At 35.3% G+C, this 16,787-nt stretch overlaps 1 protein-coding gene across 6 annotated transcripts in view; it reads right to left on the bottom strand.

Moving 5' to 3' along the window:
* LOC126717299 (receptor-like protein 46) overlaps positions 1-16,787 on the bottom strand; it is a 171,877-nt gene that overhangs the window by 29,377 nt on the left and 125,713 nt on the right. For 2 of the 6 annotated variants that reach the window (XM_050418872.1, XM_050418834.1), the window contains one exon: positions 5,648-8,173. The exons of 1 other annotated variant lie outside the window; for it this stretch is intronic. In XM_050418872.1, the coding sequence (XP_050274829.1) occupies positions 5,833-8,173 (2,341 nt within the window). In that variant the 3' untranslated portion in view covers positions 5,648-5,832. Of the gene's footprint in view, positions 1-5,647; positions 8,747-16,787 lie in introns of those variants that run through there. 3 more of the 6 variants (XM_050418844.1, XM_050418862.1, XM_050418853.1) reach the window with 3 other exon arrangements.

Below are 16,787 nucleotides of genomic sequence, written 5' to 3'. Positions count from 1 at the left end.
TTACATTAATGTATGTTAGTGCAATACACAATAATAATGGAAATAAAACAAAGAAAAACTGAATAATACTTCTGAATATTGTAAGGTTGAATTTATTCAACCATCTAATTGGTTTTATTCTGTGCCAAATTTGCTTGTATTTCAGCATTTAGTAACCCTGTATTTAGGTGGGTTTGATGTAAGGGTAGTAAGTGAGATAGAGTGAAGTTTGCTCAAGTGTGTGCAAGAAAACAGAGACTCGCGGCTTGGCCTCGCGGGTGACTCGCGGCTGCAAGCCACCAGACGCAGCACACGTGCCAAGCATGCTGGAAGGTGAACAGTCATGCTAGATGGAGCACTACAGGACAAAACAAGACAATTGGCCGTACGGTTATCTCGCGACTGGATCTCGCGACTTAGTCAAGCCGCGAGCCACCCCTGTTTTGTAAAACCTGACGTTTCACATTCCTCTCCCACTCCAGTATAAATACCCCTTTTACCCACAAATGTAAGAGAGCTTCCTAAGAGAATTTTGAGAGAGAAACCCTAAAGAAAAACAAGATTGATTCACCAACAATCTATACATTAGAGTCTCTTCAAATTCCTCAACTCTCTTCCTTTCCATTGTCAAATCCTTGAGAGGCATTTTACCAAACCTTGTTCTCACCATAATCATCACTGTGAGAGAGCTGTTTGGATTTCTGGGAAGCAGTTAGGAAGGAACCAATCTTCATTGGTTGATGCTACGGTTTAGTAGCGGAATCCGGGAAGTTAGAAAAGAAAAAGATTCGGCGCAACCTCGTTGGAGCAAGAAGCTTGGAGGGCTTAGGTGCACTGGGTAGATTAGGCTTGGAGGGTCTATTGCTGTCCATGTATCCCAACTATATTTTCTAGTGGATTGTTGACCGCTTGGAGGGCGGCGGAGAGGTTTTACGCCGAGGGCTTCGATTTCCTCTTCGATAATACATCGCGTGTTGTCTTTGTGTTTGCATCTTCCTTTCTCTCTATCTTTGCCTTTTTATTATCTGCTGTGGGTTGTGATTTTAATTTGGCTTAGATAGTTTTACCAATTCCATATTATAGTTTATGTTCATTTTCTGCACACTAGTTGTTTGACATAATGCTTGAATTGGTTAAGTTGTAATTTGGGGGTATAAACGTTCAAGGGTGTTTATACACATATTTGAACTTTCAATTGGTATCAGAGCAGGTACACTGTTAATGGTTTCATTACCATTGTGTGATCCTTGACTCCATTTTGAGATGGATCAGTCTCAATCCCTAAATGCACCTCCATATTTTGATGGTAGTAATTATGCTTTTTGGAAGGTTCGCATGAGAGCTTTTCTGTGTTCTATTGATGAATCTGTTTGGGATGCTGTTGAGATTGATTGGACCAGACCTGAGGTAGCCAAATCCACATGGGATAAGGCAACACTTGCTGCATCTAATGCTAACAGTAAAGCACTCAATGCTATTTTCTGTGGTGTGTCTCCAGATGAATTTCACAGGATTTCTCACATTACCGTTGCCAAAAAAGCATGGGATATTTTGGAAACCACCTACGAAGGTACGAAGAAAGTGAAAGACACCAAGTTGCAAATGCTGACCACTCGGTTTGAGGAGCTCAAAATGAGTGAGGATGTGTCCTTTGACTCTTTCTATGGGAAGCTAAATGAGGTGGTTGTCAGCAAGTTCAATTTGGGGGAGAAAACGGAGGATTCTAAAATTGTAAGGAAGATCCTTCGATCTTTGCCGGAAAGTTTTCGTGCTAAAGTGACAGCAATTGAAGAGAGCAAGGACCTTGATGACATCAAAGTCCAGGAGCTGGTTGGGTCTCTTCAGACTTATGAGATGTCGTTGCCCAATCAACGGAAGAGCAAATCTCTTGCTCTTAAGACCATTAATGAGAAGGTGGAAGATCAAGACTCATCGGGAGAAGATGTGGTTAACAAAGATGTTGCATACCTTGTTAAAAATTTCAGAAAATTCTTGAAATTCAAAAATAATGGCAAATTTGGTGATAAAGGAAAATTCCAAAGTTCAGGAAGGGAGAAAAAGGAATTCAAAAGAAAAGATGGAAAAGAATCCCAACCTATACAAGGTGTCACTTGTTTCGAATGTAACGGGCATGGACACTTTAAGAAGGAATGTCTGAATTATTTGAAATCGAAAGGCAAAGTGTATGCCACGACATTGAGTGACTCGGATTCATCTGACTCAGAATCTGAAGAAAGCTGTGATGGAGAGGGGAACTATTCAGCTTTTATGACTATTGCTCATGTTGAGTCTTCAGATGAGTTGAATCTACTTGTACGAGACCTTGGAGAACATAGCGACGAAGAATCACTGGGAATTGTTGAAGAATCAGATGTTGAAGAAGATGAAAGCACAGCCAATCTTCAAGAGAATTATAACTCACTCCTGGAAAAGTCGGGTGAGTACACAAGGGTGGCCAAGGCTGCTGTGAGAAAAATGAAGAAGGCAGAGGAGGATTACAAAAGTCTCCTAATCCGATATAGGGAGGCCAAATGCGAGATAGAAACACTGAATGGTGAGCTGTCCGAAACTTACACAAAAGTGAGATTTCTTGAGCAAAAGGTTGTGCAAGCAAATGCTAAAATAGAGAGGGTCACCACCAAGAAACTAGATGATGTTATTTAATCTCAAAAGAATTTTTTAGACAAATCCGGATTGGGATATACCGGAGGAAGTAGCTCATTTGGAACTGTCACTAAAGAAGTGAAGTTTGTAAAGGCTAAAGATCCAGTTGTAGTTGACCTTGCTGCTGAGAAGCTCAAGATGGAGGAGAAGAAGAATGTGGAGAACCAACGGGTGTTGAATCCCCGCAATCAGTATGTGGGCAGGTCTGAATCTCGTGCCAAGTCTCGTCCACGACCACAAAGAGGTCCTAGATCAACCTATGTGTGTCATCATTGCGGACTTCAAGGGCATATTCGACCAAATTGCCAAAAGCTGAGAGCAAAAAATAGTGCAACTCCTCAAAGGTCACGAGGACCTAGAAATGATAGGAGAGATTGGGTTGGTGAACAATCTAGAGATCAGAATGGTGATCCCGGAATGATGAACGTGATGAAGATGATTGGTGCATTCACCAACTGCTTGGAAAGCTTCTCACGAAGGTTTGAAAGTCCTAACTCCCGTACCCAATCCTATAAGGAAATCACCCCAAACGCAAGTGACGTGTGGGTGAAAAAGGGTACTCATACATAAGCATTATAATATGTCCATGCATTAATACTTCCTATACTTTGTGACGATGTTTGTTTGTTTGCTTGGTGTTTTTGCTGTTGGTTGGTTTGCTTGTCTACTTGTGCATACTTTTAATTTATTTCGTTTTCGATCAATCTTTTTCTTCTAGTGTCAAAAATCCAAAAATCACATAAAAATTAGAAAATAAAAAAGTTTGATTGACATTGTTGAGCTTTTGTCTCAAAACCTGTTTTACCTTGTACCTTTGCGCTAATGGCTTTGTGCATTTTTGAGCATTACTTGTTTCTTTGCACTCATATCACTGTGGGAAAAATCTTGAAATCTATGTGATTGTTGTAAATAGATCTTCAAACTTGTCATGAATGATTAGTGAATGGTTATGTTGATCTTGAGACATGCATAGACTTGTGTCTATATATCTTCCTACTCTTTATTTCTGTTTTTGCTAGAAAGAGCTCTCCAAATGTAAATCTCCAAATGAAAAGAGATATTGAGCTGCAAAAGCCTGTCGCACATTCTAGTATTTGACTAGGAAAAAGGGTAAATGACCTTATATTAAAGAGAATGTTTATTCAAAAAGCCAAAGACTTGTTCATTAAAGTAAAATATCAAATATCACTCTCACAATGAGAGGTGATTGCCTCAAAAGATCAAAATGATCAAATGTTATGATTAAAAGTGGAGTCAAAAGTAAAGCTCTAAGTTGTGTTATCAAGTTTTGTGGGAGGTCATATATACATATTTCTATAATTGAGATGGGTCACATGATCTAGTGCTAATTGTGTATGCCTTGATTGAATTGATCATTGAAACTTCACATTAGACTAAGGACTATCTCATTGTTGATATCCACACACAACACACAAGTTTATGTTCAATAAATGCCATATTCATTTGTGTGATTGTACTTGATGAAATGTGTTTTCACATGCTCAATATTTGTTAATTCAAACACAAAAAGATTTTTGAGTGTTTTTAGGTGTTTTTGGAAAGTATTTTGTTTAAAAAATCTGAAAATTTCAAAAACCCAATTTTGCCCTGTTTTGGCGGCTCAGTCGCGGGTAAGTCAAGTCACGAGCCTCAGTCGCGTCTTGGGAATATTATTTGCTAGATAAAAGTGCAGATAGCATATGGTGATCGCATGTTTACAAGGCCTTCATAGTTCATATCCATTTCCTTATCCTGAGAGATGTTTGGACAAATGGGTTTTGGCCACGTGTTCTTTTTTATCTTAACTGAAAACTTTTTGGTATAACAAATTGGTTTTATATGTACTTTCATTTGCTTGAACTAGTGGCATCGAAAAAGGAAAAAGAAAAAATAATTAGTGGCAAATATTAGGGATCTCACCGCATTTTCAAAATGTTTACCCAAAAAAAAAAAAAAATCAAGGCCCTATTTACAAAATGAAATCATTATACCAAAACTTAAGAATACATTATCATTATACCAACATATTGGTAAATTGGCAAAGAAGAAAGAGCTGATGGGATCAATAATTCTTGCTCCGCTAAAATTAACTTAAAAACACAAATACAGCAACCAAAATTCCAGTAATCAGTATTGCAAACAAGTCAAATAGTTTTTTTTTTTTTTTAATACCAAACAATTCAAAATGCTTGGCTTCATTTAAATTTTAAAATTTATTTTTTATAGCTTGGAACATATGAAATAATAGGAATTGTATAATTGTGCGTTTAAAAAAAAATGTTATCATGCGAGATTGTGAAGGAGAGCCTATTGTAGCTATGGTGAAGAAGAAACGGGAGTAATGAATGCCAAACGCATAGAAACTATATCAACTAGCAGTAAGGTTGTCCAAAAAAGAAGGATTTTGTTAATAGGTGTAGAGTATTTGCTAATAGATTATTTTAAAAAAGTTTTAATACCGCCACTTTCATAAGAAAATATAAAAAAAAATGTCAAAAAAGCTAGTTACATTTTTTTTCTTTTTTATAATTTTTTTTTTATAAAAATAGTTCATAAACCAATATTCTTAGGCATTTGTTAACTTTTTGCTAAAAAGAAATCAAATTAACTAGAAAGCAACAACACCAATATAAAGAGAAATAAGTCTCACTGGCTACTAAAGTACGACATAAAACAACAATTTAAAAATAAAAAACATAGAAGGGATCCTAACAGCAAAACATCTTTCACTGAGTAGTGCTCTTAACCTTAGTTTTAGTTGCTAATCTAGCTCTTAACCTTAGTTTTAGTTGCTAATCTAGCTCTTACAAAAGTACTACCTTTCATGAACTCCACTTCACCTCTCATTTCAGCATTAAGAACGCTTTTATTTTTTTATCCCTCCAGATATGATAAATTGTAGCCTTACAAGCCAATTTACTTGCTTATACTTATAAATGACTACTTGTCACTATTTGATTTATTGAAAGCCTTTTTTTTTTTTTTTTTGATAATCTGCAATGCATTACTTAAAAACTGGAAATAAAAAGGGGATAATCATCCTTACAAGCAGCCAACAAGGCAGGGGGAAGATTATCCTTATTGAAGAAAAAAGAGATCTTAGAGAAAAGAGCAGACCTAGCTGCTCTTTACAATGCTGGGATTTAGATCTTTGACCACTGCATGCATAACTTGTAAGAGACTTGACATTTATACTCTTTGCCTTCTTTGTTGACGGCGGTAATTTGGAGGTTTTGTGGGGACAAAACTATCAGTAAGATATAGAATTCCCACTGTTACAAAGAAGCCAATTGCGTATCCAATTCCCAGTCCTTCCCATGAGAACCATGTTTCCTTATTTTCAACCCTTGGTGGTTTTGTTGGTGGCAAATCTTCTAGACATGACACTCGAATTTGCATGCCGCACAAACCACTATTGTTGGCATAAGAACTTGGATCATCCATTGTATCCATTTGGTTACCAATTGGAATCTTACCTGTGAGTTTGTTGTTACTGACATCCAGAGTTGTCAGTTGTTGCAATTTTACTAGTGATTGCGGAATTGAGCCTGATAAATTATTGTGTGATAAGTCCAAACTCTCTAGGTTCTCTAAACAACCAAGACCTGTTGGTAACCTCCCATAAAGGTTGTTGTGTGAGATGTTGAGATGCTTTAGAGCTTTCAAATTGCCTAAGGAAGCTGGAATTTCACCAGAAAGTTGGTTCATTGACAAGTCTAACAAATAGTAGATATGGAGTCTTCTCAATGATAGATCTTGTTTTGACTTCTTCCAAATCACAGTCACATCATCAATGTTGTCTTGCCGGATGTTATCATCAGGTAAATAATAATCGGTATATGAAGATTCGATGGTTGTCCCAGTCATACCAACAAGATTTCCAAACTTTGTAGGGATTTCTCCAACAAGATAATTGTATGAAAGATCAAGAATTTGGATATTAGTAAGATTGTAAATACAATTAGGGATTGAACCAAGGAGAGAGTTGTTTCGTAAATTTAGGGTACGAAGAGTGGAGATTTGGAAGATAAAGTTTGGCAATTCACCTGTAATTTTGTTGTCATGTATGTCTAGGTATTCAAGCTCGCTAAGATGAATAAGGTTTCCAGACAAATTGCCAGAAAAATTATTTTTGCCCAATGCAAGAATTTTAGTATGATGGGAAAAGTTTGTTGGAATCTCACCTGAGAATTCATTTGAAGATAAATCAATGAATTGGAGGTACTCGGTAGACCTAAAATCTGGCAAAGTGTTGCCAGAAAATTTGTTGTTTGACAAACTTAATGAAAAGAGTGCATCAATATTGCCGATGGATGTCGGAAGCTTCCCCGAAAAATTGTTGTCATCCAAACTAAGAAATTTGAGTGCAGTGGCATTACCAATGTTGCTTGGTAGTTCTCCATGAAAGTTGTTCTGAGATAAGGAAAGAAGAACCAAATTGTGAGAGTTGAAGAGAAAAGGAGGGAGAGAACCTGTGAGATTGTTATCTGACAAAATTATAATTCTAACTTCCATTTTAACAAGCCATTGTGGGAACATTCCTTCTAGTTGGTTCTCACTCAAGTCTAGAGTATCGAGCGTCTTCTGTGTAGAAATCCAGTTTGGAATTTCTCCTTCAAGACTGCAAGACTTCAAAGACAACTCAAATAGCATAAACTTTGGCTCTATCGTTGCATTGTTATTCCAAGTGAGATGATTGCCTCCAAGCAGAAGACTCTTCAAGCCCTTGATATTGGACAAACCGGATGGAATTTCTCCAACAAGCGTGTTATTGTCCAATTGAAGTATTTCCAACTTCGTTAATTTCAGTATGGATGATGGGATTCTACCTGTCAACTTGTTGTTGCTCAAGAACAATTTAGTCATGTTAGATAGATTGCCAATATCAATAGGAATTTCCATTGACAATGAATTGTCACTCAAGTCCAATGTTTCTAATTCCTTCAAATTTAGAATCGAAGACGGAATTTTACCGAAGAAATTGTTTCTATAAAGAGACAATGTCTGCAACTCTGTTTCGTTCCCTATCTTGTTCGGGATATTTCCACTGAATGAATTGGATCTCAAATCAAGATATTGAAGATACCTCAAGTGAAAAAGTTGAGAGGGAATGGAGCCATTGAAGATATTAAAACCCAAATCAAGATGAACTAATTTGGTCAAATTGCCAAAGCCATCACGTGGCAATTCTCCTTGGAATGAATTGGAACTCAAATAAAGATATTGAAGATACCTCAAGTGAAAAAGTTGAGAGGGAATGGAGCCATTGATCAAGTCATTAAAACCCAAATCAAGATGAACTAATTTGGTCAAATTACCAAAGCCATCACGTGGCAATTCTCCCTGGAATGAACTGAAACTCAAATCAAGATATTGAAGATACCTCAAGTGAAAAAGTTGAGAGGGAATGGAGCCATTGAAGTCATTACTCCTCAAATCAAGATGAACTAATTTGGTCAAATTGCCAAAGCCATCACGTGGCAATTCTCCCTGGAATGAATTGTAACTCAAATCAAGATATTGAAGATACCTCAAGTGAAAAGGTTGAGAGGGAATGGAGCCATCGAAGATATTAAGCCCCAAATCAAGATGAACTAATTTGGTCAAATTGCCAAAGCCATCACGTGGCAATTCTCCTTGTATTGAATTGAAGGACAAGTCAAGGTGCATCAAGCTTCTAATGTGAAAGAGCGGTGTCAAGATGGTGGAAGGCAACCACACTGGCTCCTGTGAATAAGACGGGATGATACCGTCCAAATATAGAGCTAGCACAGTCTTGGAACCAAAGTGAGAACTACAACTGACCCCATCCCAGTGGCAACAATCGGAGCTGGAATTCCATGAATCTAACGGATTCAATGTGCTTTTTGTTGAAGAAGTAGCATTGATGATGGAGGCTTTAAAGTGGAGAAGGGCTTGTTTTTGATGTTCAGGACAAGAGAGAGAAGTGGAGACGAAGGTGAGAAGTACAGGTAGTAGTAGTGGTAGTAGTAGGCTGAGTTTGGCCATTGTTGAGTGTTTTTCTTTCTTTGTTGGACTTGGAAGTTGGGGGAGAAGTGCTCCTGCTTAGCTGTGGGTGTGGAATATAAATAGTAGTGATCGTGGCCTAAGTCAAGTCACCGGTTTAGCTGGAAGGCACGATGGTTTGGCTTGTGATTCAACAATCAGTACAGGACTGAAGCCCCAAAGGTCCACAAGCAAGTGCCGCGTGACAGCCCCTCGTGACAAAAGTGAAAGTAGATACGGCTCCCTTTGATCCTATTCGTTGAAGCCAATCTAAGTGGGTACCACCAGATAGAATCTCTTCGTTTACAGGGACCCACATATCCCCATTCTAAGAGGGTTTGTTATCTGCTATGTCACAGTCAAATCACCAGAGAGAATCAGAAAATCACCTGGACTGTGTATTTACACGCTTGTCCCGCAACAAACAGCTCAGGTGATAATAATAATCTCTCAAGGAACTTTCTTGATTCCTCACTAGGCTTTTAAAAAAAAATTGTGATATTGGTTTACACGTTATAGCGTATTTAAGGGAGATATTCAAAATTTAAATAGTTTGTTCTCTTACTTCGAATTATCAAAGGATTAAAATTATGAAATTGTTTTAGTGTTCGTTTGACATAATTAATTTTGTCAAATTATTTTACTATTCAACTTATTTTTGTTACTATTTATTAGTTTCACTGCATTTTTTTGTATTATTAATGGGTCCCACTATACTATTTTAACTAATTTTTACCTTTATCTATAGTACTTTTAGTAAAAAGTTTTTAATTTTTGCAAAATAAACATATCCCAAATAAACCTTTAATTTGAAGCTTTATTCATTTTTGTTATTCGATCTGGACTGTAATAAAGTAGAGAAAAAACACAAAATTGTTGATAAAATTTTTACACTTGATTTAAATAACTACTTTGGAGTTTTGATTTGGTAGAATGAATTTTCTTATTTTCTCTTTCCCATTAAAAAATCTAATTTTAGTAGGTTGGGTGTTTGTTTGGTAAAAATTATTTTTGCCAATATATTTTACTATTCAGCTTGTTTTTGCTATTATTCATAAGTCCCATTGCACTTTTTGGTACTATTTATTAGTCTTACTGTACTTCTAAATAAACCCTTAGTTTGACCGGTTTAGCTAGAAGTAGGGTTGACAATTTTTATCCATATCCATAAACCTGCCCATTACCCACCTTATTTAGATAAGTCTTAACCCAACCCATTTGAATATTTGGGTCAAATGGATAAAGACCCATTTGGTTATTTAATTAGATGGGTCTAAATGGATAAATCCACTAATAACCACTAAACCCATCTAAAATTTAAATTTAAATAAAACCACAAAAACCCACTAAACCCTTCTAAAATCAAACACACTTTACCACCTACTCTTTGACATTTCCTACATTTTCTTATCATTCAAATAGACTCGTAACAAACACAACCAAAAATAGCACATATTTACATTCTCGGCAACCAAACATACACTACAGAATACAACCGATGACCTTGAAAATCAGAAAATCACTCATTCAAACTAATAACAAAATATTAAAAAAGCAAAAACAAAAAATCCAAATCCAAATCCAAATGTAAACACTTGCACTTCCCTACACTCCCGACGCACGTTAGCAAACTCGTCCTCTTCGCTACTATTCCTTCGTCGTCAATGGCTTCCATTTCTTCTCCGATGAACAAGTTATCGTCGTCCGTACAACCACTGGGACGAATGAGGGTTTTGAAGGAACAATCTAGACCGTCGAAGGATGCTGCTTAGAAAAGTATGGGGATCGGTCTCCAACCGGTCTGAGTCGTCGTTGTCGGATCGTAACTGAATTTTCTTGTTGTCACCGTTGTCGTCACTAGGGGCGTTCGATCAGTTACTGGCGAATATATTGATGCAGATACTAAGAAAGCTTGGAGCTAAGGATGCTATGAAAATGAGCGTGGTTTGTAAGTCTTGGAAATCGCTCATCTCCGATAATCTTCTCTGGATTTTCTTCCTCTAGAACCAGGCATATGAGTCTTGGGACTCTTTTCTTCGCCGAGACTAGCTTTGTTTGGATTCCAAGAAAGTTAGGAGAGAAATGAAAGTTTAAATGATGAGTTAGAAAAGTCTTCAACATGTGCGCTAATGGGTTTGCGGCAATATTGAATTTTTTTTTTTTTTTTTTTTGGTTGAGAATCAACAACAATATTGAAATTAAATGGGTGGGTTACTAATTAAATGGGTTGAGCGGATAATGGATAATTAATTTATATATAAATGGGTCATAAATGGATAAATGGGTAATTACACACTCAACCCATTTATGACCCAACCCGCCCATTTGCCACCCCTAGCTGGAAGGTACGATGGTTTGGCTTGTGATCTGCTTCCAGTTCAAGAAAGAAAAGAGTTTGACAAACCAAAAAACTACACCAATCCCTGAGTTTGTTTGTTTGAAAAGAGGATCTTGATACGTTAAAAGAATGGCATGTGATCACGTCAATTAATAAGTGGGTCTACATTAGACTAGAGGGATTTTAATGGGCTGTGAAATCCCGTAGTTAGGATATTTCACCTCACAATCACATTCCTTCCCACAATTCCTTTCGCTCATTAAGTTGGATATCTTCATTTTCCTTTAAAAAAAAAATATTTACTTCTTTTTTGTAATTCGATAGTTGGGAGAGAGAAATTTGAATTGTCTATGTTTCTATTGAAAACATCTAAAAATGTTGACTACTTGAATTATAAGAGTCTTGGTAGTAAAAATATCTTCATTCTTGTTTTCTTTATAATGTATCGTTTTCTTTGTTAATAAACTAGTTGTGATCTTCAATAAACGGCAGTAATAAATGCTGAATGCATAGAATCTATAGCAACTAGCTCATTAAGAAGAATTTTGTTAATGAGTGTTCTTAGAGTATTTGTTAATAGACTATCTTAAAAAAGTTTTAACACCGCCACTTTCATTAGAAAATATAAAAACACTATCAAAAAAGTTAGTTACATTTTTTTTTCTTTTTTATAATTTTTTTTATAAATAGTTCTTAAACCAATATGCTTAAGCATTCGTTAACTTTTTGCCAAAAAGAAATCAAATTAACCATAAACTAACAACACCAATATAAAGAGAAATAAGCTTCACTGGCTACTAAACTACAACATAAAACAACAATTTAATAATAAAAAACATAGAAGGGATCCTAACAGCATAACATCCTTTAGTGAACAGTGTTCTTAACCTCAGTTTTAGTTGCTAATCTACCTCTTATAAAAGTAATAGCTTTCATAAACTCCACTTCACCTCTCATTTCAGCATTGAAAAGGCTTTCATTTTTTTTATCCCTCCATATATGAACTGATTTGGTCAAATTGCCAAAGCCATCAGGTGGCAATTCTCCTCGTATTAGATTGATGGACAAGCAAGCTAGTCAAGGTGCATCCATCAAGCTTCTAATCATGTGAAAGAGCAGTGTTAAGATGGTTGAAGGCAACCACAGTGACTGATATGCATTAATACATTGACTCGTCTCTTTGGATGGAGAAGTGTGTTTTGACAATATTCGAAATGGCTAATATGCATGCATTCAGCACCAGCAGAATATCTCCATGGATGATATAAACAAAGCTTTTGGTAAAATCCTTTCAGGGATGTGGTCATGTATTATTGTGTTTAATTTTTGCAAGTTTTCTTTGTCAAACACATATTCTGTTGTATAGAACTGTGATGCTTCCTTCCAATTATAGTTATTCAATTTTAGTAGAAACACACAATATGATTTAGTATATAAATTATATTTATAAAGTAAGTAACATATTAGATATTTTGTACTTACACTAAACATTTGTCTGACAGTCTCTAATTGTTTGAACCAACTTTTTTGTTTTTTTGGTTTTTGATTTTTTTTTTGTTTTTTTTTTTTTAAATTTACAAATCAAAGGGTGTGGAAGGTGGAATAAAATTATAAAAAATCTTTGGTTGTTCTAATTTGATTGTTCACACCACACGCACACACTTTTTTTCCTCCCCATATAATAAATTTAAAATTTAAAATGAATAAAAAAATCAAATACATGATATAAAGTAGATGGTGGAATATAGAATGTAACGAAAACTTGGACAAAGTAATTTTATGAGTAATGGTGGGATCACAATTTTTGCCATAACTTGTTCACGTAGCGTGTTGTGAGTGGTGAAGTAAAAATAGTAGGTCCACAATTCTACTATTCACAACTTATCATGCGAGCAAATTATAACAAAAGTTGTAGCAAAAATTGTGGTTCTAACATTTTTCAAATTTTATTGAGGAAAATGATAATGACATTCACATAATCATAATCTTCTTTTTGACTTTTAGGGTAGGGGGCGGAATTTCAGCAAAAAAAGGGGGGGGGGGGGGGCGGAATTTCTTTATTAAATTTCCATCTATAATATCTTCTTGTTGAATTTAGAATTATATAGAAAGTTACAATCTAAGAGTTGGGAGGAGTATTGGGCTAGCTAGTCAAGTCAAGTAAACGGTCGATCGGTCCCCAAGGAAAGTGGCCAGAGACTGGAAGCCAATTTCTCGTTTGTTTGGCTGTGTGATGTGATCTCTTAATTCAAGGACAGGACAAGCGTGTTTGAAAAACCAAAAAACTATACCAATCCCAATTTGCAACATTGGTATGTTTCTTTGTTCTTTAATTGTTGGACGTGGATTGAATTGGATGGTTATGAAAATGAGGCTAGGAGAAGGAGAAAAAAAAGAAAGAAAGAAAGCGTGAAGACTTGACTCACAGCTATAGAAATTAAGAAACTTAAATTACACGAAATGTAATAAAAAAATAACTTAATATATCAATGCCACCAAAAAACTATACCAATCCAATGTGTAAGATGGCTGAGTTTGGCGACTTTCACCATTGTTATGTTTCTACGTTCTTTATGGTCTTCGATTTTATTTTTTTATCCTGCTCCCAGCTTATAATTCATGCTTTGACTCAGTGGGAGCTATAGAAATTAAGAAACTTAAATTACACAAAATGCAATAAAAAAATCAACTTAATAGATCAACGTCACCAAAAAAACTATACCAATCCCAATGTGTAACATGGTTGAGTTTGGTGACTTTCACCATTGCTATGTTTCTATGTTCTTTATGGTCTTCTCTTTTATTTTTTTCTCCTACTCCCAACTTATAAGCTGGGAGTAGGAGAAAAAAAAGATTGAGCCAATTGGTCTTCGCTTTTATTTTTTTCTCCTACTCCCAGCTACCAATCCCAATGTGTAACATGGTTGAGTTTGGTGACTTTCACCATTGTTATGTTTCTATGTTCTTTATGGTCTTTGCTTTTATTTTTTTTCCTACTCCCAACTTATAAGCTGGGAGTAGGAGAAAAAAATGATTGAGCTGGGAGCAAGAGAAAAAAATAAAAGCGAAGACCAATTGGCTCAGTCACTGTGATAGATTTTTTTTTTTTTTTTAAATTTTTTTTACGAAGCCACTAAAAAACTTAAATTAGATAAAATGTAATAAGAAAATAACGTAATTGTAAGGACTCTATTTGTAACGATCCCAAAACCAGTCTTGGGTTCATACGTTAAAATGCCCAAACAATATAATTTGTAGAGCGTGGGTGTTCAAGAACTAGATTAACCTCTGTAGAAGTAAAAAGATTCGATCTCTCATTTATAGATGGATCAGAGCCGCTATAACAATTGGTTTTTCTTTGAAACAAATACGATTCTTTTCTTTCTAAGTTTTCTTCCTGAGTCTTCTCTTTATTTCTTTCTATGTTCCGATCTCCCATCTACATGTTCCTCTTTCATGTTATATACCACCCTCTTTATTCCATCCTCACCACACACGTGTAGGTTGGGTTCAGGGGATCTCTTTCTGTCCCATCTAACACCTTCTGGAACCTCCTTCTAGCAGCTGTAAGGCTGCTTCATCACTGTTTAGGCATCACTTCCACATTAATGCGGTCAGAGAGTTGGTTGAGAGACAATTAATGCGGAGGCAGCTGTTACCAGAGATATTTGTTTGCCTTCTCTCTCTCACCTCTGGCCCTTTATCCCACCTTGAGTGGTGACGTAGCTCCGAGGTATGTTTGTAACCAGATGGCGTCCTGATCGTCCTCGGACTCATATTGTCGTGAAGGGTTTTGTCCTCGGACGAATACTGAGCTTACCTTTCGTGATATTCACTCTTCCCTTCGTTTGGTTACCCCTTCAATCTGATATGGGCCTCCTCGGACAGGTTTGCCTCCTCGGATGGGCCACATACCCAATTAACTTGACTTTAATAACTTTAGTGACTGACCGGCCCCCACAGTAATATATCAATGTCACCAAAAAAAAAAACTATACCAATACCAATTTGCAACATGGCTGAGTTTAGTGACTTTTGTTATTATTATATTTCTTTGTTCTTTAATTGTTAGACGTGGATTGAATTGGATGGTTATGAAAATTAAGCTAGGAGCAAGATAAAAAAATAAAAGTAAAAACCTGACTCAGTTGTGGCTATAGATTTTTTTTTTTTTTTTTTAGGAAGCCACTAAGATACTTAAATTACACAAAATGTAATAAAAAAATAACTTAATGTCAACATCTCCAAAAAACCAAAAAACTATACCAATCCCAATTTACAGCATGGCTGAGTTTAGTGACTTTCACCATTGTTATGTTTCTATGTTCTTTAATTGTTGGACATGGATTGAATTAGATGGTTATGAAAATTAAGTTGGGAGTAGGAGAAAAAAAAAACAAAAACAAAAGTGAAGACATGATTTTGTCACGGCTATAGAATTTTTTTTTTTTAGAGTAGCCACCAAGAAACTTAAATTACATAAAATGTAATAAAAAAAAAAACTTAATATATCAATGTCATAAAAAAAACACAAATATATGAAGTATTACAATTTTTTTCTACAAACACATAAAAAAAAAAACTCAAAAAAGATAAATGAGAACTGAAAATGTTGAGATGGAGGTAATAAAATGAGAAAGAGTCTAAAATGATAATAGAAGAGAAAAATGGAGAGAGAGAGAGAGAGAGAGAGAGAGAGAGAGAGAGAGAGAGAGAGAGAGAGAGAGAGAGAGAGAGAGAGAGAGGCGAATGATGATTGCTACAATTGCGAGCTGAGTTGCTAAAAAGAGCATAATTGTTGTAATTGCAAAGCCAAAGAGAGTATAACTATCAGCACCATCAAGGAGAACTCACAACCATAATATTTCTCTTGATACCATTTTTTAAGAAAAAATGAAATTAGAGATTTTTTTTATGTATTGGGTTAAACAAGTTACAAAGTGAATATTCGGGTTTTTTTTTGGGTTATGAATAGGTTCTTTTGTTGAATAATTTGCTCAGTTATTGTTTGGTCTTGTTTTGTTTGGGTTTTTTCTTTTGTTGTTGTAATTTGGGTTATTTTTTGTTGTTGTTATTTAAGAATTTTTTGTTTTTTGGTTTTTGTTTAAGAAGTTAAGGATTATATTTTGGGGCCAAAATTATTTTTGGAGTAATGCTACCTTTACAACATTCTCACAACAAATCTTATGCGACAAACTATTATTGGTGAGAAAAAAAGTAATGTCAATATTGGGCTAAAATTAGAATCAGTATCAACTTACTACAAAAGATTTGTTGTGAAATTATTATGAAAATGTTGTAAATGTAACATTATTTTTATTTTTGTTGAACCAAAATTCTTATGATTCTAAAGTTAGGGTGTTCAACATTTTTTATTAGAATGGTTAAAATAGGTTAGTTTATTTATTTGAATATATATATATATATATATATATATATACACATATATATACTCATTTTTTTGGCAAGTCAGAATAAACATGGAACTGCCCGTGACTTGACTTGGAAAATAATACTTATTTTTGTCTCTTTCCATGCATGAAATCAGTTTAATCAAATTTTTTTCTCCCAAAAAAAAAAAAAGTTTAATAAAATTTTGGCCACTTCTTTTTCAGAAAAATAATGGAGAAGCGTACGACTCTGATTCAACACCTCCATCTGCATGGATGATATGAAGGTTTCGGTTTTGGCTAAGAAATCCTTTCACGGATGGAGGGATGTGGGTTTGTTTAAATTTAATAACTGGGTCTATCATATAATAATGTATTTTAATCATGAATTTGATTAATTAAATACATGA

This window comes from Quercus robur, chromosome 1 (genome assembly GCF_932294415.1).
Source record: "Quercus robur chromosome 1, dhQueRobu3.1, whole genome shotgun sequence".
Lineage (NCBI taxonomy): Eukaryota > Viridiplantae > Streptophyta > Magnoliopsida > Fagales > Fagaceae > Quercus > Quercus robur.
Note: the sequence above shows the minus strand (reverse complement) of the source record. Positions and strands in the feature narration are given on the sequence as shown.